General features: G+C 43.2%; 1 protein-coding gene and 1 long non-coding RNA gene across 2 annotated transcripts; one reads left to right on the top strand and one right to left on the bottom strand.

The window, feature by feature from the left end:
• Positions 1-1,006: 1,006 nt before the first annotated feature.
• On the bottom strand, positions 1,007-8,921 carry PTGDR (prostaglandin D2 receptor). Its single transcript, XM_037054309.1, has 2 exons — positions 7,925-8,921; positions 1,007-1,587 (listed from the first exon to the last, which is right to left on the bottom strand). Exons 1-2 carry the CDS (start codon positions 8,768-8,770, stop codon positions 1,348-1,350), a joined length of 1,086 nt encoding a protein of 361 aa, XP_036910204.1. The 5' UTR covers positions 8,771-8,921; the 3' UTR covers positions 1,007-1,347.
• Positions 8,683-26,119, top strand: LOC118992397 (uncharacterized). Its single transcript, XR_005067624.1, has 3 exons — positions 8,683-8,771; positions 9,302-11,004; positions 26,107-26,119. It is a non-coding gene; the product is annotated as an uncharacterized LOC118992397 (long non-coding RNA).

The raw sequence follows: 26,119 nt of genomic DNA, 5'->3' as shown, positions 1-26,119 counted from the left end.
GTTTTAAACATGCAGAGCTCTCTGGAACCTCAGTAAGATCTCACTGTCTCCATAAAGGGCAGAAGGTGGCTGTTAATAGAAAGATGTGAAGGTCATTGCCATTACCCTCAACAGAGGCTGACTGAGTCCTGGGGGTGGCTTTTCCCTGTGCTGAATTCCCTGCTGCTTCATACAGCCACGGGCAGTAAACACGGCTCTCTGGGTAAGTCTCATATCACTGTCTTCCAGGAAGCATAAATCCTTCTTCCCCCAAATCCATTAATCTGGTAAACCTATAAAATGCAGGTGCCAAAAATTGAAACAATATTTTATAAACACTCCCAAATTTTGATACCTACTGATATCTTTGCCTCAATACACAGGAACTTGGACTTCAGAAAAATTTATTTTCTTCTCTGGGTGGTGGGCATAGTCACATCATGCCTTACGTCTGCTGATTTATAGCTTTGCCTCTCCATGCAACTCAGTGATACCTCCTGACAGGGGCGGGGGAGGCCCTTCCACACCCCTGACTTGGCTGTATTTCACACCTCACTTCTCTGAGGAGCATTTATACTTCAGGCATGCTCAGACCATTTGGCAAAGAAAAGTAAATTCTGGTAAAACATAAACAAATCAGCTTTCACTAGAAATGAATAAGACAAGGAATTTTAAGAACACTCATCATATCATTGTAAACAGTCATGTTTCTACTGGATTTTTAAAAAGACCCAGAAGTCTCAAGACCTCTCTCTAAAACATTAGGGACACCAAGCACAAACGTTGGAACAATTACGACAGTGATTTTCAACCAGCGTGCTGCAGGAGGCACAGGGCTGGGCTGCGAGGATTTTTAAGACAGGCCGTACCCGACTATTGAGTCAGGGGCACTGACTTCTTTTCGTTTAGATTGTTAAAAAGACAACAGCCAACACAACAATAGCTGTTCAGTGTGAATGAATCAAAATTATCCCTGCTTTTTGTCAGATGGGGAAAAATACATTTTTTGGTGTGCTGCAGAATTTTAGTAATTAGTTTGTGTGTGTCATGAGATGAAAAAGATTGTAAAATCACCAAATTAGTATCATCGCTTTAAGACTTTTTAACAGCGTTCAAAAGATATGAAATTTTAGTTGTTTTTAATACCTTGATATGAAAAAAAAGTGTACCTAAGTGGTTCGTGAATATAGAATGACAATACCTTGTTAAGATATCAAATACTTTTGAAAATGCATTTAGATGTTTTGTTATGGGAGATACCTTTTAAGGATTTAAATTGTAAGGGTTTTTAAAAAATGTTTGGAAATCCTGGTTCTTTGAGAGAAGGTGTGATACACGCCTCAGCTGGCCCCAGACCGTACAGCACTGTCACAGACTGGATTCCATGTTAGTTTGGCAGGAATTGCTATGACAGTTTCTATACCGAAGAGGCCTGATGAAAATCTTGTGAAAAGACATCCGAAATACTGATGTTCTGAAAATGATGAAAATCCAAGGGTCCACAATTGAGATCACAGATATAAAACGCAAGGCGCGGAGGTCTGCGACATCTTCAGAGGCTCCGTTTTCCTTGGGGACGGCTTCAAATGCTCCATGGTAAGCACGATACTATTTTAAAGAAAAAAGAAATCATTATCATACTGAAAGGTTGATGGAAACAATACATCCTCTTACTTCACTTAGGGCACATTACTTTTCTGTAAGAACATGGCAGCTCAAGTTAGAATATTCATTTTTCGTATAGCAGCAGCTAAGGCTGCGGCAGCAGTTGGGTGCAAGTGAGGGGTTTGGAAGGGGCAGACCCGAGCTGGGAGGCTCAGTGGAAGTGGGGGACTCCTGGGAACCCCCATCAAAGTCCCTGGAGGCTGTTCTACCTGCTGTGGGCACTGGAGCTTCCGGGTCCCTTCTGGCCTTGCAGAGGAAGAGCTGAGGAGGGACCCGTTCCGCCCACTGAATCCTTTACAAACAGGGTCACCACACTTCCATAAATACAGAGATCATCTTTCCATATTCTTTTCAGTTCTCCTTTTTTCTTCTATCTGCTTCCTATCCTCTCTTATCAGTTAGCCCAGGAATAAGTCCCATGTACGGAGACATCAATGAAACAGCAGCTTTTCGTGGATGTGAAGAGACAGGAAATACTCCAATGAAAAGACAGGAGACTTTCTAAAGGACTTGGTTCAACTCATGTAAATTACTTCTCCCCATAGGTGGTTACCTTTCAGTGGTCGGCACCCTTTTTCCAGGCTAGGGGAAAACATGCGTGGAAATATAAGCCTACTTACCTACGCCCAGTCACTCCTCTTGTCTTGATCCCCCCTGAGGTCTCTGCCCCCCCCACCCCAGAGCCCTGGGAACTGCCTCATCCCGTGGCTTTTCCTGCCACGCAGCCACCACTTCTGCCCAGCCCAGCACTACCACTGCCTCCTACTCCGCTGGAGGCCAGGCACTTTCTCCTGATGCAATTATACTCCCTGCACCTGCGGAGAGTCTAAATCCATAATGGGACAAAATGGACTGTGATGGGACAGAAAATATGCAGACTTGACATTAGTGGGAGGGGATATGAATAAGTGCACAGACCAAACGCACTTAGAGCAATCAAGAGATATCTGCTGGAAATGTGTTTTCCCATAGTAATTGTTTCCCTACCTTTTTTACTCTTTCCCACAGAGCACTCCAGCACGCGCAAATACTCCCATCTAGTGCACTTAGGAAGACGTACCTTAACTGGAAGCCCTCTCCCATTGCCATTACTTGATAATACTAATAGTAATAATAATAATAATCTAATGCCCATGTTCCCAGGCCCTGTTCTAAGAATTTTACTTCAGAAACTTCATCTCTTTTTTTTAAAGAGATTTTTTAAAAAAGATGTTATTTATTTTTAGACAGAGAGGAAGGGTGGGAGAGAAGGAGAGAGACATCAGTGTGTGGTTGCCTCTCTCGATCCCCCTACTGGGGACCTGGCCTGCAACCCAGGTGTGTGCCCTGACTGGGAACCGAACCTGCGACCCCTTGGTTCGCAGGCCAGCACTCAATTCACTGAACCACACCAGCCAGGGCTGGAAACTTCATTTCATCCTCACAAAAATCCCATGAAGGAAGTACAACCATTGTCTCCACTCGACAAATGTGGGATGTGATTGCATGCCCCACTCCTACCTCCTTTCAGGGTCAACCTGAAACATTACCCCCACCCCCCAGGAAACCGCAGTAAAGCAGAGACTGAGCACATCAGCTTCAGATTCTGCCTCTCTGGGTTCCACAGAGTCCTCTCGTTGGCTGTGCAACTCCAGGCACTTTATTCCATTTCCTCATCTATATAATTGGTATAATTGTACTTACCTTCCAGGATTGTTATGAAATGTCAATAAGATAATGTGAGTAAAACCTTTACAATAGGTTCTAGCATATAATGACAACTCAATAATTAGCTATTATTATTTTATCAATTAGGAGTGACTCCTTTCCTTCTCTAAACTCCCTTATGGGCCTAATCATTCCCTCCCACCCCAATATTATTGCTTATGTGGCAAGATGTGTGTTTTTTTCATTTTCTATCTCCACAGTGATTCACAGTGTTTTGAATGTGGTAGGTAATAGATATGTGTTGTATGGATATAAATGGACGACAATAAGCTATGTGCTTCAGTTGATTGAAAAAGCAAATATGAGTTTGTCTTTACATTTGCTCCTTTCTCTTCAAAGTTCAGTGCAGCAAAATGTAATTCCAACTATTTTAAAATGCCTGATTAGCTGGGATCTGGATAATTTAATGGTACTTATATAATGAAGACAAATAATTTTATTTTTAAGCAGTTTTTTGTCCAAGCCAACCCTATTGTATATTATTGGGTTAATTGTATTTTCAAGTTACCTGGTTTGTAACAGAAATATATTGATCTACACCTGGACTTTTAATTTAATGTAATTTATTTGTTTTTCTATTTTGAGTTTACTAAAAATACGACATTCATTTATGACAGTGATTAAAGTACATATTCTATTAATTCTTTAAAAAATTGAACACAATTTAGACTTTTGAAAAAAATTCTGTTCACCGATAGTATTCTCTAGAATATACTTTATAAACTGCTTCTATAGGAGAGGCTAAGATAATGAATAAGCTCAGAATACGCACCTGGCATTTTTTAGGTAGGTGGATTTACACAGAGAATCAGCGTGAGCAGAGCGCCCTCTGTTGGAATTAGGAGTCCTCGAGAAAATGTTGCTGTTGCCCACTCTGGAGCCCTCTCTGGTCGCAATATTCCGGTTTTGGAGAGCTCCCTCAATCCTTAAGTCCTCGTGTACCCAGCCCAGCCATCGCAATACTCTGTCCTCTGCTCTAGCCCTTTAAATCCACTTCTGACCCATTTCCCTGGGCCCATCTTTTGCCTCCCATTCCTTGCGTGCCTCTAACAACCTCCTTTGGAAGGAGTATCCCACCCGTTCTTTCTGCATCAAAATGAACACACACATACGTGCACAGAGTTATCTCAACACTTCCCTGACTCCATGGACTTTGCTCTACACAATTCCTTATCTTCTCCTGCCTTCTAGACCGCTCATCTCTTCTATACACGAAGAGATGTACAGATTCAATAGATTCAACTAAACTATAAATAGATGTTCTCTCTCATCCACCCCTGCTCTTTACCAACCTGCAATACATTGTGGTTTTCTATGGCAAAAGTAATTTTGATGAAAATATGTTATCCACACGGAAGAATGCACTGCAACCTTCCTGTAGCACTCATCCCATATTCACTACACTTTCTTCCTACTGTATCAAATTGGAAATTTGAAAATTCAATCGAGTTAAGTACTGTGCTCTAATTCAGCATAACAGCAAAGTTAATTTAAAAAAATCATACTCCCAAAAACTTTTCACCAGCATAATGAAATACAATATTCATGCTATGGATAAGGTTTTTTAAAAAAGTTTTTTGCCCCCTCATTAAACCCATTCCTTGAAGGGTGAGTTTGAAAGTGTGGAGGTCTCCAATACCCTCTCAGTGTGTCAACAGGGTCAAAATTACCTTCATAGAAAGACATTCTCTGCCTCTTTAACTTTCATTTCACCCTCTCGTAGGTGCACAGAGTTCGACAGAGGTTACCTGATGTGTGATGAAACTGTCACTGCCACGGCGAATGAAATGCGTGCTTGTGCATTCTTGTGTTTTCTATACCTTCCCAAGGTAGTGGTTTAGGAAATATATATGTGCATTTTCAGAGACTGTTCTCAGTACTTCTGTGCCCTAAGCATGTCTTCCTTCTGTTTTACCTGCTATATACTCTCTGTACTTTATTATCATTCATTTAATATTTTTGAAATCCCAGAGTTTTCCTGACACCTTTGCAAAAATACAAGAAGTATATTTGGTTGCAACTTGTGTTGCAATAATATTTTAACTTTTTCCTTATTTTTAACTTCTATTATGATAAATACTGATACACATAATCTACATAAACTAAAGCTCTTTGGGTCCTTAATAATTTTTAAGAGTAAAAAGCGGTCCTTAGACTAAAACAAGTTTGAGAACCACTTCCTTAGAATATTAAAAAATGCTATCTTCTGAGGACACCATGTTTCTTCATTTTCCATGTCCAACAGACAATAATGATACATGGAAATAATGATCAGTGATAATAGTGACACTAATTTTTTAGGTCAGGTACCTGGCTAGGAGATTACATATATATATATATACTTACATACATATATATTTTTTCATTCAGATCTTTACAACTATCTTACAGAGCAAGTATGATTATCCTCATTTGAGGGAAATTGTGGTTACAAAAGGTAAATAAGCTGCAATCAGAGCTGGTAAGTGATGTAGCGTGAGTCGAAACCCTGCCTGATGCTGACTCCCTTATACTTTCTAGTAAATGAGTTTCTGTGGAGAATGCTGCCTACATTCCACATCCTTGGAACTTTCCATGGTTATTAGGAAATCATTTTTAAACTCATTACTTCCTCCAGTCCTCACAGTCCCATCTGAATCATTTAACTCCCCTTAAAGATGTGTCCAAACGCAACATTCTTTCTACTGTATTACGCTGCTTTCTGCATTGTTCTTCCTAAAACATTCAAACTCAGGACACAGTATCCCTGCGGTTGGCCACTGTCTGCTCCTGTCCCAGCACAAGTAAATCAGGCTGTTGCTTCAGAGCTGGGGTCTGCAAACACGCTCCGGAAAGGCCTGGGCAGTGAATGCTCCCCATGTTATTAGCTAGGAAGCAAAAAGTGAATGTTTGGTGAGTACTTAGATGAGGAGAAAAACACATTTCCACAACTTGTATTGATCAAATTAAAAATGTAATAATAATAAGTTCTTTTGTAATACATGTGTACTAAGGAGAAGAATAAAACTTTTTTCCCTTGGAATAATATTTGGCTTAATTGGGGTTCGTAGTTTGTGTGTCCTGTTATCCAATTGAATGCAAATGCTCGTTTGTAAAAACTGTTCTTAACTCCATGGCTGTACAGAAACAGCAGGCAGGATGGGCTTGGACCGTGGGCTGCAGCTGGCCAGCTCCTGCTCCAGAGTGTGGTTCTCCAGATGGGATCCCTGGATCAGCAGCTTCCCCCTCACCTGGGGACTTGTTAAGAATGACAATTCTTCAAAAGCCATCTGAATCAGAACCTCTGGGGAATGGGGTGCAGCCATCTGGGTTTCTACAAATCCTGCTGATGATTCTGAGTGTAGTAAAATTTGAGGACCACTACTAAATAGCTCTACCTATATCCACATCTATTTACACAGATACAGATTTACTTCTTTATTTTGGGGAGCTTTGATGCTAACTCTGTGTGATGAAGATACAGACAACCTCCCCCCCCACCACATTAAAGCTTTCATTCAATAGAAAGCCACATTATATTTCACTTGCATCCACCCTTGAAAATAACATCCAAAATTGCTTCGTTGCCATAAGAAACTTCACTTTCCTATTCACAGAAGTCTCAAGACCCCAAAGACCTTGAATTGGCAATGCTTTTGTTTAATTTACTTGTCCATGTTGAACAAGTACAGGGTGGGGGAGGGAGAGGTGTGATATTGAAAAAGTTTTCTCAAGCCTCAGCCACACTGCTAGGTGTCTTGATGGGGACTGCGGGAGGAAATACTTTCCAAAGGATGAGGTAATTCAATCTCCACAGCCATCCTTATTAGTAAATTGAAACCCTAGATAAAGGCTTCCACGTCACCTCACTTGCCAAGTCAGAAACAAAACCAACCTGTCGAGACAGGTTATCAAAACACCTGTGGCTGCAACGTACTTCCACACCTGTCTGTCCACACAGCCTCTCCGCCTCTGTCGCCACTACTGTCCTCGGCAGCAGCATCAGAAACAGCATCCAGACTCCTCACAATTCACGTAGGAGTTTGGAAAAACTAAACCTATGCTTTTAGTCGCTCACCCCTGCAAACCACTTCTGGCAGGACTACACCTTCTCCCATTCCCCTTCCATGCCAAAATGTGGGAGAACTCTCAGACTCCATCCGACTATTTCTGATGTCACTAAAATAAAACATTAACTAATCATCGAGAAGTAGGAGAGGACTCTTTTTGCCAAGGAGAAACCAAGTTCTGTTCCTGAAGGTTCTGAATCGCAAAAGTAACTCCTATTTCCCAGAGGGAAGCAGAGAGGAGGGGGCTGTGCCAACTGGACAGGTTTCGCGGGGCTACTGGTATGCTGTCGGACTCGGTTTTTCCCTTGCTTTCTGTGACTTTCCCTCTTCTTGCTCAACAAATTGGGTGATACGTCCTGGGGCTGAGGAGGGAGGAAACCCGTTGTGCGGAGCGCAGCACCAAGCCCTCCTGGCCCAGGGCGCAGCGTCTCTTGCACCACGTCCAAAACGCTCCACCCTTCCTGCCCCGCACCCGCGGCGAGACGCGGTCCAGTCCCCCGCAGCCTTGGCAGGGAGAGACTCACAGTTAAAGGCAGGGAGCACATGGTGAAGAGCACGGTCATGAGGGCCAGCAGCAGGAGGTGATCCAGTTCCTCCAGGGGCGGCGGGGACGCCTCCCCTTCACCGGCGCTGAGTTCCACGCGGTCCCTGGGGACGGAGCGCCGGCGCTGCCGCAGCCGCCGGTGCATCGCGTAGAGGTTGCGCATGGCGCTCAGGTTGCACAGCACAATGGCGAGGACCAGCAGCGCCAGGATGCTGGCGTAGAGCACTGAGTAGCCCAGCACCGACGGTGAGCGCTCCTCGTGGGCCATCTGGATGAAGCACCAAGTGCCGGGGCAGTACTGCACGAACTTCCCGAAGCCTGCGAAGGGCAGCGCGCAGAAAGCCAAGGAGAAGGCGCTCACGACGGGCGCTACCAGCGCGCCCCGGCGGAGGGTGATGTACTGTTGGTAGAAGAAGGGGTGTCCGAGGGACAGCCAGCACTCCAGGGCCATGGCCAGGAGCTGCAGCGTGGAGGCGAGGCCGAAGAAAGACATACTAAAGGCGAAGGCTTGGCACAGAGAGCTGCCCGGCGTGGACACCAGCCCCCACAGGCTCCGGTTCTGCGCGTAGGCTGCCAGCACCACGGGGCTCAAGAGGCACTTGCCCAGTAAATCGGTGATGGTCAGGCCACACACAAGCACATAGAAGACCGAAGGCGCCTGGCGCGGCGAGCGCAGCGGGCACGACCCCAGCCCCGAGCGCGCCAGCAGCCCCAGGGCCAGCAGGTTGCCCAAGAGGCCCGCGCTGAAGAGCACCCAGCCCATCGTCGCCGAGTGATCTTTCTCCACCGAGGTGGTGTTTAGGCACCGGTAGAACATCGGCTTCATGGTGGGCAGCACTGCGGGCTAGAGTCGGGGCTGTGGGAGGGCCAGGGCTCCGGCGTCCCGGTGCCGAGGAGACCCCGGCCGCTCCGGGTGCGTCTCGGGAGGAGAGGCTGCGCCACAGAGGAAGCTGCGCGGGCCACCCGGTTTCCCGAATGCAGGCACCTCCTATCAAACTCTCGGGTCACACCCTCCCCGAGGGGCGGGACGGGTGGCCAGCTGTGCATCCCGCGCTGGCGGTGCGGAGCGCGGAGCAGCCGCAGCCAAGTGAAGAGCCCGGCCTGGACTCTCGAGGTCCTGACCGAGTACCCCGGTCAATTCTTTCAGCAAGGCAGGAGGATGGCGACAACGGAGGGGAAATTAAGCAGCAGCTACTAGGGAGGAGGGACGTGGGCGGCGGCGGCCCAGAAGAACGCCGAAGATGAAGGCAAGGGAGAGGCTGAGAAGGGGCTACCACTTCGTGTTTGAATTGGTGGGTCAAGAAGGGGTGCAAAACAGTTGCATGACACTTAAGCCTTAGCTCGAATTCTCTTCTAGATTCGTGTCCCAGTGAACGCTGGTCTTCCTTGCATACCTGAGGAAACAGTCTTTGGAAGGTAAAGTCATCCGCCCAAGGTAACCAAGCGGTAAGCGGCAAAGCTAGACCCAGAACACTGATCTGTTACTGAAAGAGTTCATCCGTCTTGGCTTCTCCTCCCAGGAGTCTGGCCAGACTTCGGGGAAGCGGCTGCAGGGAATACCAAGGGAGATGTTGGCCCTGGGTACCGGGCATCGCAGCGGTTGTGTAGACCAGGTGGGAGGAGTACGATTAAGAGCATTAATGCTGTCATCAGATAGACGCGGGTTCGAGTCCTGCTTCTGCTGCTCACTGCCTATGTGACCCCGAGGGATTTAACCCCTCTAGAAGTACTATCTAGCCAGCCTGCGTGGCTCCTTTGTGGCATAGGGATAACAGGGAAAGTGCAGACAGGTAAGAGTCGCTTGGCACAATGCAATTGTGAGGATGTTTTAGCCAGGCTGTTTTAGGAGCTGATACTTAACTGAAGTTTTTAGCTTGGATTTTTGAAACCAGAAAATAGGAGACTCGAGACAGAGCTTCCTCACTCTGGTTTGTGACCACTAGAAACCCTTTCTTCCCTTTCGGCCTTCGACTTGGCTGCAGCATGGAGGCAAGGGCGTTTATTGGGATAAGGGTCCTTTATTTCGTCAATTGTCACTTGATATTCTGGGGAAGAAACTATCTCCGTGTGTGGAATTTGAGTGGCATCACTGGGCTGTGTAGTACTTGATCGAGTAGGTGGTGCCTTGGCTTGAAGAAGCTAATTCTGAGGCTCGGTGCCTGTTTGGAGAGGACAGACTCATGGGAGAGCAAGGCCCTTGAACCTTGGAGGCAAAAGCCATAAGGGTGGTCAGGGAGGCTGCCTCCAGACCGAAAGCCTGGCCAGGAACTCTGGCCCTGGGGGGGAGATGAAGAGTCCAAGCTTTGAATTTAGATGGTTCTGAACTTGACCACTGGGTTAAGTGTGACCCTGGGTTAGTTTACTCAATCCCTCTGTTTGTTTCCCCTTAAGTGGACCTCTTCTTGTCACTGTGAAGTTCAGAAAGCGCAAAGCACTTGGCATAGTCATAATAATAACAATAAGAGTGAATGTTTATGGGCCCTTCTATATGCTGGGTACTCTCTAATCCTTTCTCACCTATTCACTCAATTAATGGAGAGCCTTCCACACAGTTAGTGCCCTTGTCTTCCATCTTCTCTCCCCCATCCCCATCTCTCACTGCTCCCTCCAGCCCCTAAGGAATAATATGGGTTTAGAAGAGCCTTACTTGAGTTGATGAAGTAAAATAAGGAGAAGGTCCTATAACCAAAAGACACAAGAATCTGATACAATCTGAGGTCTCCTCACCAGATGTACATATACTCATAGCTTAAACCAACCACAGGGTGTTCGGAGTTCCCTGAAATTCCACCATGGTGCCCAGAGGAGGCCCAATGACTCTAGAGTAAGAATCTTCCTCTAAGGATATTGTAAGTGGTGTTCTCTGAAGTGTACCCACTCCAGTTCTCTGCAGCCTTCGTTTTCTGTTACAGCTTTCTCCTCCCTCACACTCCTTCCAAGAGCAATGCACAGGGAGAGAGGAGCCCAGGACTGTAAATAACCTTTTCAAAATCACTCCAAAGAGTGACTGAAGGGACAGTTGTGGGTCCCTGATATATATATATATGAATATATATATATGTGAATATATATATCAGGGAATGATATGTATGATATATGAATATATATATCCCATATATATATATGAATGAATATATATTCATCCATTCACATATATACGCACATACATATACACACATGTATATATACATACATGTCAATGGCTTTGAATGGGTACAATTCAGGAAACCGCATGTTTCCTCCTGGTCCTTGTAGCTGGCTTTTACCACGGGTTTCCGGCTACTTTGCTGCCTGCTTTGCTCTTCTTCACCATGTCCTATTTTCAGGCTTAAGTTTGGAGTCTTCTGTCCCTCCTCCTAAGAAATGTTATTTTACAACTTCACTGTTCAGCCAAGAAATGCATCATTTGTTCAAGTATGTTTTGAGCTCTTACTTTGGGCCAGGCGTGGGGTGAGGCGTGTAGGCACCGAGGAGTATACAGCAAACAAGGGAAGGCAAAAGCTACACGACTTCTACATGGTTACAAATTTTTATCAGCTTTCAGAGTAACAAGGCTAAGTTTTTTCTAAGAGGGAAATATTTTTTAAAAATTGAGATGGCAAAAGATCTCGATTAATATTTCCCCATTTCCTCTATATTTTTCTTTAAAATTTTTTTAGCATTACAGTTGATATTCAATATTGTATTAGTTTCAGGTGTACAGCAGTGGTTAGAATGTTACATAACTTATGAGGCAGTTTCCCCTGAGAAGTCTAGCATCCATCTGCCACTGTAGCTCGTTGTTACTAGGTAATTATTCCCTGTGCTGTACTTTATAGCCTCATGATTATTTTATAACTGCCAACTTGTATTTCTTAATCTCTTTACCTTTTCCTCTCAGCCCCTAACCCTTTTCCATCAGGTTGTTCTCTGTAGCTGTGGGTTTGTTTGTTTTGTTTAGTTGTTCATTGTCTTTTAGATTCCACATATGAATGAAATCATATGGTATTTGTCTCTCTGTCTGATGCTATCATTTAGCATCATACCCTCTAAGCCCATCTACATTGTTGCAAATGATAAGATTTCACTCTTTTATGGCTGAGTAATATTTTATTGTATACAAGGCCCGGCAGAAATAACACCATTGAGTGTGGTTGGTAGGGTACATGAATGTGTCCCACAAGATGGACAGCAATTTGAAAATTTCACCCAAAATGTCATATGCTGTGCTTGAGCATGTTATTGTTCTGTTACAGAATTACATGTGTATGATTTTGTAATAAAATATTTGGTATCGATTACCATCTTATAAAAAGGGATGTTATTTGTGCCAGACCCTGTATATTTGCCATCAAATGTTTGTACCAATGATGGCAAATAAACATTTGTATATTTGCCATCATTGTCCTATGTACAGTGTTTCTTGTGTCTTGTATCTTCAATAAATGTCTGTATTTTTCCTATTACATGGCTGGATACCTTCTGGATAGACCATATATGTTTTATATATATTTATATATATTTTAGGGGAGTGTGTGTGTATGGGAGGTGACTGGAGAGTAAATAAATGGCAGAGTGATACATTGGTTAATCCAATTTATAGGTTGGGACTGTTCACTGATGACAGATTATCTAGCAGTTTGCTTGTGGTTCTCAGAGAAGTTGTAGGCAGGGTTGGCCAATTTGCCCTCTGGGAAGCAGACTCTGAGATGGGGATTAGTCCGAGGGATATTTATTATGCAGTGCTTTTGGGGGATTAACACCTGTGAAAAGGAAGGGACGGAAGCAGGACTGGGGAGAGGAAGAAGTCGGGCTATGACACAGTTTTATTCAAAGGCCTTGGCTAGTCTGACTAGAAGCTCAGAAGCTGAAAGAGGCCCTCACAGTTGTCCTGGGTGGGGTGTGATGACCTTTACACCCTTGGGTGGGCCAGACTTGGGGGGTGAGGAACAGGAGAGGGCACATGACTTTGGGTGCAGGAATTCTTTTGAACGAAGGCAGTACTTGGAGGGGCTGACAGTGAAGGCCCCTGTGCGGGCAGCTGGAGCGGTCAAGTTCCTCAGTCGTAAAAGGGATCTGGGTGGTGCAGTGCAGTGCCCACTACCAGGACAGTGCTGGTGGGCATCTCATCTGAGACCCAGAGCAGTGAGCCCTGCAGTTTCACTTGTACTTGCTCACCTCAGGTTTAAAGGAGCCTTCCCAAACGCCTTTCTGCTGACTCCAGGCAAGTAGGCCAATGTCTAGGTCACAGCTTTCCAATCCTCTTTTTTTTTATTCATACCATTTTTGACATAGCTTTTCGCAGCGTAGTCTTGGATTTTTATTTCATCTCTGCTCACTTAACAGATTCTTCCCAGAAGTTGCTCACCCTCATCCCCAAACCTAAATAACCCACTCTCTTTCTTGGGTGCCCTCAAATGAACTATTATTATTACTATTAATAATATTGGAGAAAGAGGAGGAGAAACTATTTGATTCACATTGTGATTACTTTGAATATAAATACAGATAAATGTCTTTCTATTAGAGAGTAATCTGAGCTGCATGAAGGGCAATTCATAGGCATGCCACTTTTAACCACTGGATGTAGGCAGTAAACATCGGTGTTCATGGTATAGGAATGCTGGGAAGGCCTTTGATTTTGGGTCTACAGAGTGAATTAAACTAATGGGAGGGTTGTCGATCTGAGCAGTGGGACACTGATTTCTGTATGTCTTCAAACCTCATCTGTACTTTTTGCTGTGCTTGGCAAAAAATAATATGTTGACAACAACCAATGTGACTCAAATTTTGCAAGTTTGGTTGTCTTTGGGGATTTAAAATACAAATTCATGTTACAACTTACCTCATCTATTTATTTTTCTTAGTATTTTTTAAATATCACTTTTCACAGCTGTAAAAACTTGTAAGTCTGATTGTGATCGGTAATGATTCTTATAATGGCAGAATGCAAATTAGCTCATGGTTTAGGACAAGAAGAAGAAGAAAAATGTTTTGAGCAATAAATTTCTTATGGCAGAGAGTGAAGGAGAAATGCTGGTTCCTGCCTTAAGGGCTGACTAAATGAGATATGCTGCCCTAGAATGAACCCCGTTGGGGAGCCATGACCACAGCCTGTTCTAGGCAGGCCTGCTGGTTTGGCCAGGCCAGAATTCATTAGTGAATGGCTTAGCTGGGGGACAGGCTGGCTATTTGCCTGCCAAACCTATTTCCTCCTCTTGGGCAGTCATATACACCACATTTTTCTGCCTCCCCTGCAGTTATGTGTCAACATATAGCTCAGTTCTAGCCTCCCACATGCTCTCTTCCCCAGCCTTTTCCCATCTGCCAGCTCAGTGCAGAGGACTTTGCGGTTCTAGAAGAGGAGGAACCAATATATGGAAGGAACCTGGGTCTCAGAATGACCATGTAGGAGGCTTGGAACAAACATTTTAGATGTTATGTTGGGGGGAAATAAACAATTGTCTAAACTGATGGGAATTTAGAGTTTACCTGTTAAAGTAGTTGTCATTAACCTTAAGAAGACAAGCATGTCAGTCTACATTTCCTAAGGCCATCTCTACTGCAAGAAAGGCTGGGAAACATTGTCACTTAATTGGACACACTGCCACTTGAAATAAAATTGGAGTTGTGTTGGTAAGAAGTCTCTCCTTCATAGTCTATAATAGTACGGATATTGTAAAGTGATCAAGGAAATGAGGGCTGATAAAGGAACATTGAATTTGGTAACTAGGAAGCCACTGATGACCTTTGAGAGCTCAGAGTAGAGAGATTATCAGATTGCAGAGGATGGAGTGTGTGGGACATGAGTCTTTGGAACCAGCAATCACTTTGGCTGTGAAAGGAGAGGAAAAATTAAAAATTTGAAGGGGGAGAGGGGTGCAACAAAGACATTTTCAAACTTGGGAAAAATTATTCATATTTTGAGTGGTGACAAAGAAATACTATTGAAAAAAGAGGGAGTAAAGGTGCTGGAGAAAGATGAGATGACTGAAGGAAGAAGACTCAAAGATATTGGGTTGGAACCTGGAACCTGGCTGGGTAGTTCAGTTGGTTATAGCATCATCTAGTACACCAAAAGGTTGTGGGTTTGATCCCTGGTCAGGGCACATACTTGCATTGTGTATTTGAACCCTGGTATGGGCGATACCAGAGGCAACTGATTGATGTTTCTCTTTCACATCAATGTTTCTCTCTTCCTTTCTCTCTCTCTAAATTCAATAACCATATCCTCGGGTGAGGGTTAAAAATATATATTGGGATGGGACATAGTGGTGAAATAGAAATGAACCATAGAAAAAAAAAAGATCTTCTCCCATGACAGGAGTTAAGAACCTAAAGGTATTGTATATAGACACAGCGATATTTCGAGGTGAAAAGTCAGGAATATGATAGAGCTGACCCCAAATAGCCTCACTGGCATTCATTCACCCAATATCCCTGGAGACAGAGCTGTGAACACGAAAGATATGCTTCCTGCCTTCATAGAATGGGGAGATAGGATCATTGAGCACACAATTAAAATTCAGCAAGAATAGCTAAGTGATTAATTTGTCTTGAAAGTAAGGGATGTCAGGGGGATGAAGAATTAGAAGAAAGGAGCAGCCAGTGTGGGGAAGGGCCTAAGGCTCCCCCAGGATGGGATGGGGGGCAGTGGTGCTGCCGGTCTGCAGACAGTGAGAGCACAGCTGGAGTTGGCGTGAACTCACAGTGGGTCCCTCAGCGTAGTTCGCTGCTCTCTCAGCATCCACACTCTGGGGCCCCAAAGCAGAAATTGAAAGACAGTGCAATTTCGAGGCGGGAATGAAAGAAAGCACTTGAGTCAATCCAGGGAGAATAGTCTCTAATGTTAAATGTAGTAAATTTTGAAAAAATCCAAATAAGTGAACATTCAATGCAATAGACTGTTTAAAAGCCAGCAGTGTTATTATTTTTGTTAGTTAAAGAGGAAAAAAACACTAATAGGAATAAACCACACTTTAGTATTTAGTGAACATTAATTTTTATCTTATGTGAGTTAATTTGAGTATGAAGGAATGTACATTAGGGAATTCTTAATTTCTTGAGCTTGGTTTGGAAAAAGTTAACGATTTTAAATTGAATTCCCGTCGTTACTATGTTAGAGACTAACTTCTCACTAACCCAGCTTCCTCTTTTTTTTCCCGGGCTCACAGCTAGATAACATTAAATCTGGCTGTGGCTGTTGACTGAGTTCTGGCCCATGGCGTGAAGGTAGAAGTGAAGTGTGCCAATTGCAGACTCAGCCTATGAAAACCAGCCATTTATGATCATCTGGTTACTTCTTTCTCCTTCTGCAACCACCCAGCAGAGGACCCCAAGGGATTCAAGGAGACAGTGGTTCCTGAATTCCATATGGAAAGCAGCCTGCTGCAAACCCAACTGAACTCTACATAGTTCATAGTTCATAGTTCATAGTTCTACATAGACTTGCACAAAGTAAACTGTTGTGTAAGCCTGAGATTCTGAGATTTATTTGTTGTAACATCCAGCAGGCATTTCTTCTCTTGACTAATCAATTTATTAATCAGATGGGAAGTAGGCTTACTTAATAATCATGTAGTTATCTAGTCTGAAGTACAGCAAGCCCTTTCCAATTTCAGATTTCTTTATACATATTTTAGTAGATACTAATTCTTACATTACTTCTCAGTATCTTTCCTACAATGATGAAAATTCAAATACTGTGTTTGTGGGTTTCAAGTCACCACCATTGAAGGTTAATAGAGACATTGCTAAAAGAAAAAGGGGGTGAAGTATAGGACAGCTCATTGGGAAGAGAGGCCTCTGGGATGCAGCCACCAGAAAGGAATAGGACCTGAAGCGCGGTCTCCCAGAGTCTCTTGCCTGAATTCCCGACACCCGACGGGACACAGCCCAGCTGCCTGAGCAGTGGGGCGCTGATACATGCTGGAGGGGAGTTTTCAGGTCAGTGCCAAGGTTTTGAAATCCTAGGAACAGGGAAAGGAGTTTGAAAAATGTAACTGGGTGCCAACCTGGAATTCTATACCTACTGAAAATATTCTTCAAATCATAGGCAAAACAAAGACATTTCTCAACAAAGGAGAGCTAAGAGAATTTGTTACCAGAAGATTCACCCTAGAAGAAATAATGAGAATTCTTCAGGCATAAGGAAAATGATTTCATGCAGAAAAACAGAAATGCATGGAAGGGAGGTGGGGAGCACTGTGGGGGGCAGGGCTGGGAATACAAGAAAGAAAACTGTACTTGAACAAGAGTTAAATAAAAATAAAAAAAAGAAAAGAAAAACAGAAATGCAGGAAAGAAAGACTAAGCACGTGAGTAAATCCAAATAAACATGCATTATACAAAACAATAATAATAAAACCTTGGGTAGTTTAAATATTTATAGAACTAAACGCATGACAACCATAGCCCCGATGCACGGTATGGAGGGGTGGGGGAGAATGGAGTTAAACTTTTAAAGGGTTAACATTATATAGGGTGTAGTAAAAGTATTAATAAATACAACAAAATAATAAGCCAAGAGTGCATCTTATAATCTCTAGAGTAACTACTAAATAATAGTAAAGTATATTTAGTTAGTAAAGAAAAAGTACAATACCATAAAATATTCAATTAATTCAAAAGAAGGAAAAAAGAAGAAAAATACAAAACAGGTAGGACCAATAAAAAAACAAATAGTGAAATGGTGGATGTAAATCCAAATATATTGTCAGTAATATTAAATGGAAAAGGACAAAAATAATGACTCATTTTTAATTGGAAAAAAATCGAGCTGCTTCTCACTGAGTAAAAGCACACGGCACCCAGTAGGCACTGTGAAACGAAGAAAAGTAGGAATTTATTTCATGTGTCATTTACAATGAAGTTAATAGTAACATACTTTTTGGAAACAGCAGATAAATCAGACATCTCTTCTGCCCCCTGTCTTTCCAAAGAGGTCTCCCGAGTTTTGAAACATCAACAAGCGGTGAGGCGATAAAGTGAATGGGAGGGAACCAAACCAAAAAAGGGACAGGACTGGCAACTCTTTAAAAAAATTTACTTCTGGAGGTCTTTTGAAAGCTGGTGCAAATATTTGAATAGGGATGGGTAATTGATATTTAAAGGATATTGAAAAGAGAAGTGAAACTCGATAGTAGCCCATCAATTTCGTGAACATTAGCGAGGGACTGGAGTACAGCCTCTCAGACATGTGGCTAGACAGAGACCACTTACAGGCAATCTTTCCCTGAAGTTTCTCAGGCTTGGACTTCCAAGGAGTAACAAGTTCCATAAAAACTTTTAGTTTTATGCTCTTATTTAAGGACTTTTAAGAATTTACATAAATCTATTCTGGCTTATATGGTCAGTGTGACCCAGTGCTGTTCCCACATGTTCCTGTTCATCACCACAGCGGTGCCAAGGCCTTACGATTTCATGGCACGGTGTGAGAAGAAATGAATCACACTTTTTCTAACAAAGAAAACTTGTGGAAGAATTGCTTTACCACATGGCACACGGTGATGTAAGCCCTGAGGGCCCCACAGAAACTTCAAGGCAATGGTTAATTCCATATCCATATTTTGAGTAGATGCCTTTTGTAGGTCTTGCATACCGTCTTTGCAAAGTTTATTAGCAGTAAATGTAGTAAAAACTCCATAGAGACTTATTTGTTACATTTGTACTTTGGGGTACACAAAAATTGAGCCATTAAAACAATAGATCTATGGTTTAAAATAAGTGCATTATAAAAAGGAAAAATAATGACACATAAGGATGATAATGATTCATCACCTTCAAAACCAAGTTTTAGAGAACTGTGACCGGGCTCCCTTCTCTATGGCTGAAATGAGAGCTTGGGGACAACTGAAGGAGAATTCCCAACCAATCAACTACAAGTATTCGTGACTGGACCATCTTGACTCATGCCTAGGGTATCTTGATGCTGAAGGGAACACCAACATCAGCTGGTGGGAGCATCCTACACATTTTGGATCTTCAGGAGGTGGAGAAGTGTGAGACCTCACCAACCCTGAGAGATAAGAGGAAACCAAGGAACAAAAAGGTTACCCCTTGGAAGCTGCCTTCTATAACATAGCAGCAGATTGCTTGGGGCTAGCAAATAAAACTGAGTCCCTAAGAGAAGCTCCAAGAGAAATAACAACTAAGCAGAATATCTAAACATTAGTGGAGAGGAACAGGCCAGGGCACATAAAGGGAATGGTGAGAACTTGAACAAAAATAATAATAATAAAAGTACTTAAGGAGATTTAAATAAAGCTCAAAAAAGATTTTCTAAAATTAAAAGCGTGAGTTTCAAACAAACACAATTTAGTAGATGAATTGAAGTAGAAGTTGATTGCTTTTGAGGTAGAGATGCTTTCTCTGTCTGTGTCTGGCCATTTACTCAAAAGTTCAGTTTCATTTGGATGTTATGGCTGGAATTGTTCACACCTTATTCCTGGGTCCCACCATGGCCTGAGGGATTTGGTTTGGGATGCTTTATTTAATGGTTCTCTTTCTGTACCCAGGTATAGCTTCAAACTTCTTTCCTTGTACATAGGATTTTAAAAAGTTGGCACTCCCCTGAAAACTTTCCTCCAGGGTACATCAGCTGCTCAAGCATCTCACCAGTCCCCACACTGTGGTGTCAGGAATGCAGATGCCAGAACCGGGAAAGACTTTGCTTCTGATCCTTTTCCTTTCTCATGGCTATATGCCAAAGGCCTCTTCCTATAGCCTGTCATATGCTTTACCTCCCTTTTCTCTCAACAGCGTCTCTGTTAGTCCTCACTAACTAGCAACCTACAAGTATGTGGTCTAAAATTTTAGAGTTCTAGAATTTATGTTTGGGTCTTTTATATATTCCAGTCCTTTTGTGAAATTCTCTATCCTAGCATGTATTTTTTTAAAAAATCTCTTTTAAAGATTTTATTTATTTTTAGAGAGAGGAGAAGGAAGGGAGAAAGAGAGGGGAAACATCAGTGTGTGGTTGCCTCTTGCACACCCCCTACTGGGCACCTAGCCTCCAACCCAGGCATGTGCCCTGACTGGGAATTGAACCGACAACACTTTGGTTTGAAGGCCAGTACTCAATCCACTGAACCACACCAGCCAGGGCCTATTTTGTGTATTTATTGAACATTTTAATCGCAGTTACTTTAAAGTCTATAGCAGATTGTTCTAATAGCTGAGTCATCTGTAGACATGTTTTTATTATCTGGTTTTTTTATGTGTCTTGACTTACAATTTTTTATTAAATGCTGGACATTGTATAAAGATACTGCAGAGACTTTGATGGAATTATCTGTCTCGAGAGAGTTAACTTATCTTAGCGGATAACTAGAGTGAGGGATAATGACCTTAATCCATTCATAGACTGAGCTGACTAGAAGCTGGGTTGTGGTCTTTTGCAAGCTACCTTGGCTGAGGGAGTGAGTGGGGGCTAAAATCCAGACTATAACTCTGCTCCCTAAGCTATGATCATTGCTGTGGCTTTTGAAAGATGTTCTTTTCAATTTGCACAAAGGTATAAATGTGGGCTAAAAGTTGCCTGATTTCAACTCTCCCCATTACTGTTGTTTTCAGAGAAAATGGGAATGAAAATGGGTAGGTCTCTTATGGAAACCTCAGTTATGGCTATGGCCTTCCGGAATGTGTATTTCTGAAATTTCAGGAAGCCTATAAGGCAATGTAACTGAGGAGAGCAGGACCAATCCATTAACAAAAACATGACAAAGTGGCATAATGATGAATTTTCTATATTTAATAGTACTTACAAAAAAGATTTTATTTATTTATTTTTAGAGAGAGGGGAAGGGAGGGAGAAAGAGAAGGAGAGAAACATCCATGTGAGAGAGGCACATAGATTGGTTACCTCTTGAACACACCCCTCTCAACCACCCCACACTGGGCAACCAACCCACAACCCAGGCATGTGCCCCGACTGGGAATCAAACCGGCGACCTTTTGGTTCACAGGCAAGCATTCAATCCACTGAGCCATACCAGCCAGGGCAATAATCACTGTGTAAAAATAAAAACCCAAAATAAAATATAAGATGTTTAGGTGTCTAATTAATGAGCAGGTCTGAGTGGTAAGTATCAAGAGAAAACGGCCAGATAGAGAATAGATGCTATCTAAGAGTGACTCACGCAGGCTTCCTCCAAATCCCACGCACCATATTCAGTGAACGTTTATAAACCTTGTTGGTTTCAAGATGATGGGAGCAAACTGAGTAGAAGACCTGGCAAATAATTAGAACCCCTGCTAAAGCCAGAAATCATCTGCCTCATCTGATGTAGTAAATCCTGACCCACAGTGGACATAGACTTGTTTAAAATACTTTTTTTGTTTATTCAAATCACTTTATTTTTAGGCATTTGGGCTCCAAAACAGTGAAAACATTATTGAAAAGTAATCCCCTGCTAAAGCCAGAAATCATCTGCCTCATCTGATGTAGTAAATCCTGACCCACAGTGGACATAGATTTGTTTAAAATACTTTTTTTGTTTATTCAAATCACTTTATTTTTAGGCATTTGGGCGCCAAAACAGTGAAAACATTATTGAAAAGTAATGCCTTCAGTAAGTTTTGACTAAAAGAAGCACAACATGATTTGAACGAAACAATGTTGCTATCCTGTAATATTTTCTGTGAATTAGGAAGTTAGTGTAAATGCTATGAAACAAAAAGAGAAAGGTGCTAAACTCTATACTGTATTTTCCCACTATTTATTTTTTAGGAGCCATTTATTGTTAGTATCTAAGATGCACATTTATTAAAGTTCACGTCAACTTAAAGTAACTTTCCAGTTAGATATACCTAAATATGAAAGAAAGGAGCCCGTGAAAAAGTCTCTCTCATGATTTCCCGTTCTTCCGTAGTGCATGGTCTATATCCCATCCAGAAGCCTTGCTCTCGCCCTGCCCCATTCATCGGGATAGTCCCCTGCTGTGTAAAGTCACTGCCAGCCGGGAAGAGTATGTTCCTTCACATGAGGCCTCTTCTGCTCTTCTTCCCGGTTCCCAGCCGTGGCCTGTGCACCTGACCTCCAAAATGAAAAAGGCAGAGCTCCAAGGCTGGCCAGTGTGACTCTCCAACTGTTGCATCCAAATGGGAGTTATGGCATAAACTGCACCCTTAATCCTTTAGGCCCCCAGGTTCTAGAAATTCAGAAGCGCACCCCCTCCTGCTTTTTTTCCTCAGAACTACAGACTCTAACATGAGTTTCAAAATCCTGTTAGAATCTCAAAAGCCAGGCCTTACTTTCTTACTCTTTCTGACGCATACTGTTGCATGCCTTCCCTCAGGAACGGGTAAAAGCCCCTTTTTGTTTGTTCTGGGGAATGGCCACGAGGTACAAGACTCCAGGAGACTGCCTCAGCGCACTAGGTATCATAACAATGGCACGCATTTTTATAACTACCACCCTTCATAATCTGGCCAAGCCGACATTTTCTTTTTTAAGGCTTATCACTTATTCCCTTCCTTCCCTCACCCTATATGCCCACTGCAGCCTGCCTGCCCACGCATTGTTTATCCTGCAGTCCAGCTGGATAAGACCTCTTTTCTTTCTTTTATAATTAAATTAATTTTTTAATTTTTAATTACAGTTGACATACAATGTTTTATTAGTTTCAGGTGTACAACATAGTGGTTAGACGCTTCGTAGTGTCTAATCATATAACTTATGAAGTGATCATCCCAATTAGGGGACAGCTTTTCATCTCCTGAACAGGCCATGCACTTTCACGTCTGCATTCTCTGCTCATGCTGTCTCTGCCCGGAATGTTCTCCCACCCTCAAGCTCTCTTTGCTGCTGAAAACTCATTCTTTAAGGCTCGGTTCCTACATTGCTTCCTTGGGAGGCCTTCTGGCCTTGCTGTTACTTCCTGAGTCCTCTCTATTGGCTTGCCCAGCATTTAGTTCCTATTGTAAAAAGAAAAAAAAGGCATGCATTATGTCATTTTATGGTCAACTATGGACCTCCCCCCTACTAGAGTGAGACTATAGAGAGATGGAACATTGTTCTGAGCAACTTTGAATCCCTAACCCTAGCATAGTAGGAAGCAATCTGTAAATAGTGAACGCTTAAATAAATCAAGGAATGAATGGAAAAAGTAGGGGAGTCTGGGGGAGGAGCAGATTTGGATAGGGGAAAGGCAATAATGACTGCAATTTTAGATACATCAAATTTGACAACATCAGTGGGACAATCAGTGAAGATGCTTCATCACGTGTCCCAAGTTATCCCTGATACTCCTGGATTCCCAGTCTTGCTGCACATGTCTTGTCATGACATGAATTGGACCCATTCAAGGTTGGAACAGTATCAGTTAGGTTGTGGCAGGAAAGAGATACTTCATTTAAGTGGGGAAATGGAAGAGGGGTGAATGGACTATTCACAAAGAGGTTAAGGGAAAATAACGAGGAGGTCAAAGCGCTCTGGGACTAGCAGTACTTTTCTTAGCCCTGAGCGGGCAAAAGGGGTGGTTACTGGAATTCACGAGGGGAGCTGTGGTTGTGGCAATAGCTGTAGGAGAAGCTGCTGGGGGAGTTGTGTCTTTGGTGGAGGGACGCGGCCACTGCCAGCCTGCGGCCACTCGGGAGGGAGCTGCAGGAATAAATTCCCTGCCCTCTCTTTTCTACCTACCCCTAAACCCTTCCCAGGCCTTTCCACTGGCCTCATCCAAGTGGGAATCAGTGGGCGAGGGAAACTGTTTGATACTATTCATAGTGTTCAGCCTTCTGGGCATGGAGCTGGTCAAAAACCACGCATAGTGACTATGGGGGCCAGGCAGACTAGCCAGCGGAGAGGCTCTCGGAAGAGGGCCCTCACGATGCTTTGCAGCCCTTTAATGCTAGTCCTTTCATGGAGCATGTCTCTTGAGAATGTGCTATCAAAGGTTCCAGGGCTCAGGTTGGACTGAGCAAGGTGATTAGCTACAAAGCAAGGAACTCAAGGGGGGAGGTGGAGTAGGGGCTGCATCTAAGGCTGTTAGAGGAATCAGTAAAGGAGTTAGAGTAAGAAGAGTGGAGGGCTGGAGTGGTGGAGGTGGCTGGTTCAGAAAGGAGGGCACAAAGGGAGTGAGATTGTTACAGGCGAGCTCTTCCAGAGGTTGGCGTCAGGGCAGGCTAAAGAGAGGTGCTGGCCTGCTAGGTTAATTACGGCAGACTAGCTGCAACACGCTGTTGCAAATCATTACTGCAATACTTAACGTCTCTCCGCTCAGCCCGACTATGCCTTTCAGCCTTGGACCTGGCCTCCTGCCTCCCCAGGGGGGTGAGGTTGCCAGGCATATACTCGCTCAGTCTCTCCCCCAGCAGCTCAGAATACATCCTCACACTTCCTGTCTTTCCTTCCTCCTGTCTCAGAAAAAAGTTATTTTTCCTCTTCTCCAGTTCTCTAAGTCTTCCCTTGTGTCCCTCATGTGTTTTCTGCCTCCATGCACCCCAAACTATTTTGTACTTCTCGTCTTCTCTGACACTTTCCACCATGAATAAGCGCAAATATAGTTAGCTTACGAAACAAAATCACAAACTGATTACCCCTTTTCAAGTACTGTTCTCTTTCTCTGCACCGTAGGCACCAAAATCATAGAGAAAGTGGTTGATGGCCACTGCCTCCCAGCCCCACCACCCTATTCCTATTTAATCTTCTGTGTTTGGCTTCTTGGATGCTGCTGTATGAAACATGTGTTCCTGAAATCTCCTGGGGCCAACTAGTCACCCTCATAAGGGCTTTGTCTAGTCTGGGGCTATGGCTTCTCCGAGAGATTTATGACTTTAATGACTCTTCTCTTCTTGACCCTCTTTCTTCTGTTCATATCCTTGACCCAGTGCTCTCTGGAGCTCTGCCCCGCTGCTCACTTACTGAGCTCCAATCCTGGCTCAGCTACTTCTTTTCTGTGCAGTGCCAGGTGAGTCACTGGATCCTGCTGTACCTTGGTTTCCTCATCTGTTAAATGGAAATAGGAAATGTACCTGTCCCTTTGGGCTGTGTAAGGGTTCAGTGGCAGGATGAACGTAAAGCAGTTTGCAGGCTACATAGCTTATCCTAAGTGTTCAGAGTTAGTTGTCAGCATTTTTCTCTCTCTCTCCTCTTATCCGACACTTTATTCAACAAAGCGTACCTATCCATAATTTGTTGGACTACCTCTGTGCTTCCTGCCCTGTTGATTTTACTCACACCCTTGGCTCTCTCTGGAAGGCACCCCTGCTACCTTCACTTACTGAAATCCTTCTGCTTCCTGAAGACTGCGCCTCGCCTCACCTTTCTGTGAAGCCCTCCCAGCTCACTGAAGCCAAAGCTGATTTCTCCTCCAGGGAAGTCTTTTGCTCATCTTTCTGACCTAGTTTGCCTTGTATTATAATTATTGAATTCTACGACTTCTCTTCCTTCTGAGATTTTCGGCTCTTTGAAGGCAAAACACATTTACTAAATGTGAATACTCCATGGTCTTGAATGAATTCCTATGGCACTACGCGTGCTAATCCAGGGAGGAAATCATTGCATTACGTTCAGTGGAAATGTCTTACAAAGAACATGAATGATCTCAAGAGGAAACTTGGACAGAATTCACATAAAGGATTCTAAAATGAGATTCCATGGGAAAAAGAGTGGCATAAGGTAAAATAAGCCAGAGAGAGAAAATAGAAATGTGACATGACCTCACTTTATGTGGAATATTAAAAAAACTGCCCCGAAAGCCAAAGAAACAAACAAAACAAAAACAAATACTTAGATATCTACAGAGAACAGATTGGTGGTTACCCGAGGGAAAAGGGGTCGGGGCGGGTGAAATGGGTGACTGGGATCAATTGTACAGTGCTGGACGGTAACTAGACTTACTGATCAGTATGTAGTGTATACAAATACCAAATTACAATGCTGTATGTCTGAAATGTATATGATTTTGCAGACCAATTTTACCACCATCAAAAAATGGACGAACACCCGAAGTCTTCATTTCTTTTTAATGAATGGGAAACAGTGGGGGGAATATACAAGAAACTGAAGGCTGTAACCAAAGAAAACATATTTGATTTGAACATACACAGGAATGAAATGCTGAGTTGAAAGTGTTTAGGAACTAATCAAGTAAATAGAAAAAACTTGTATGTTGAGTCCATGCCTGTTCTCAGAAGCTCAGGAAATAACCAAGAGAGTTTGAATTTGGCTCAAGAGAAGAGAAGAGAGAGAGAGAGA

The sequence above is a fragment of the Sturnira hondurensis genome, unplaced genomic scaffold (assembly GCF_014824575.4).
Source record: "Sturnira hondurensis isolate 20B ecotype Veracruz unplaced genomic scaffold, ASM1482457v3 Scaffold0008196, whole genome shotgun sequence".
NCBI classification, from domain to species: domain Eukaryota; kingdom Metazoa; phylum Chordata; class Mammalia; order Chiroptera; family Phyllostomidae; genus Sturnira; species Sturnira hondurensis.
Note: the sequence above shows the minus strand (reverse complement) of the source record. Positions and strands in the feature narration are given on the sequence as shown.

Bases quoted from the DNA above. Each gene is read 5' to 3' on its own strand.
- PTGDR (XM_037054309.1), bottom strand. From the start codon at position 8,770: ATGAAGCCGATGTTCTACCGGTGCCTAAACACCACCTCGGTGGAGAAA. The intron at 1,588-7,924 runs GTGAGTCTCTCC...TCTTTAAAATAG, and splicing joins TGTGCTCCCTGCCTTTAACT to TATCGTGCTTACCATGGAGC.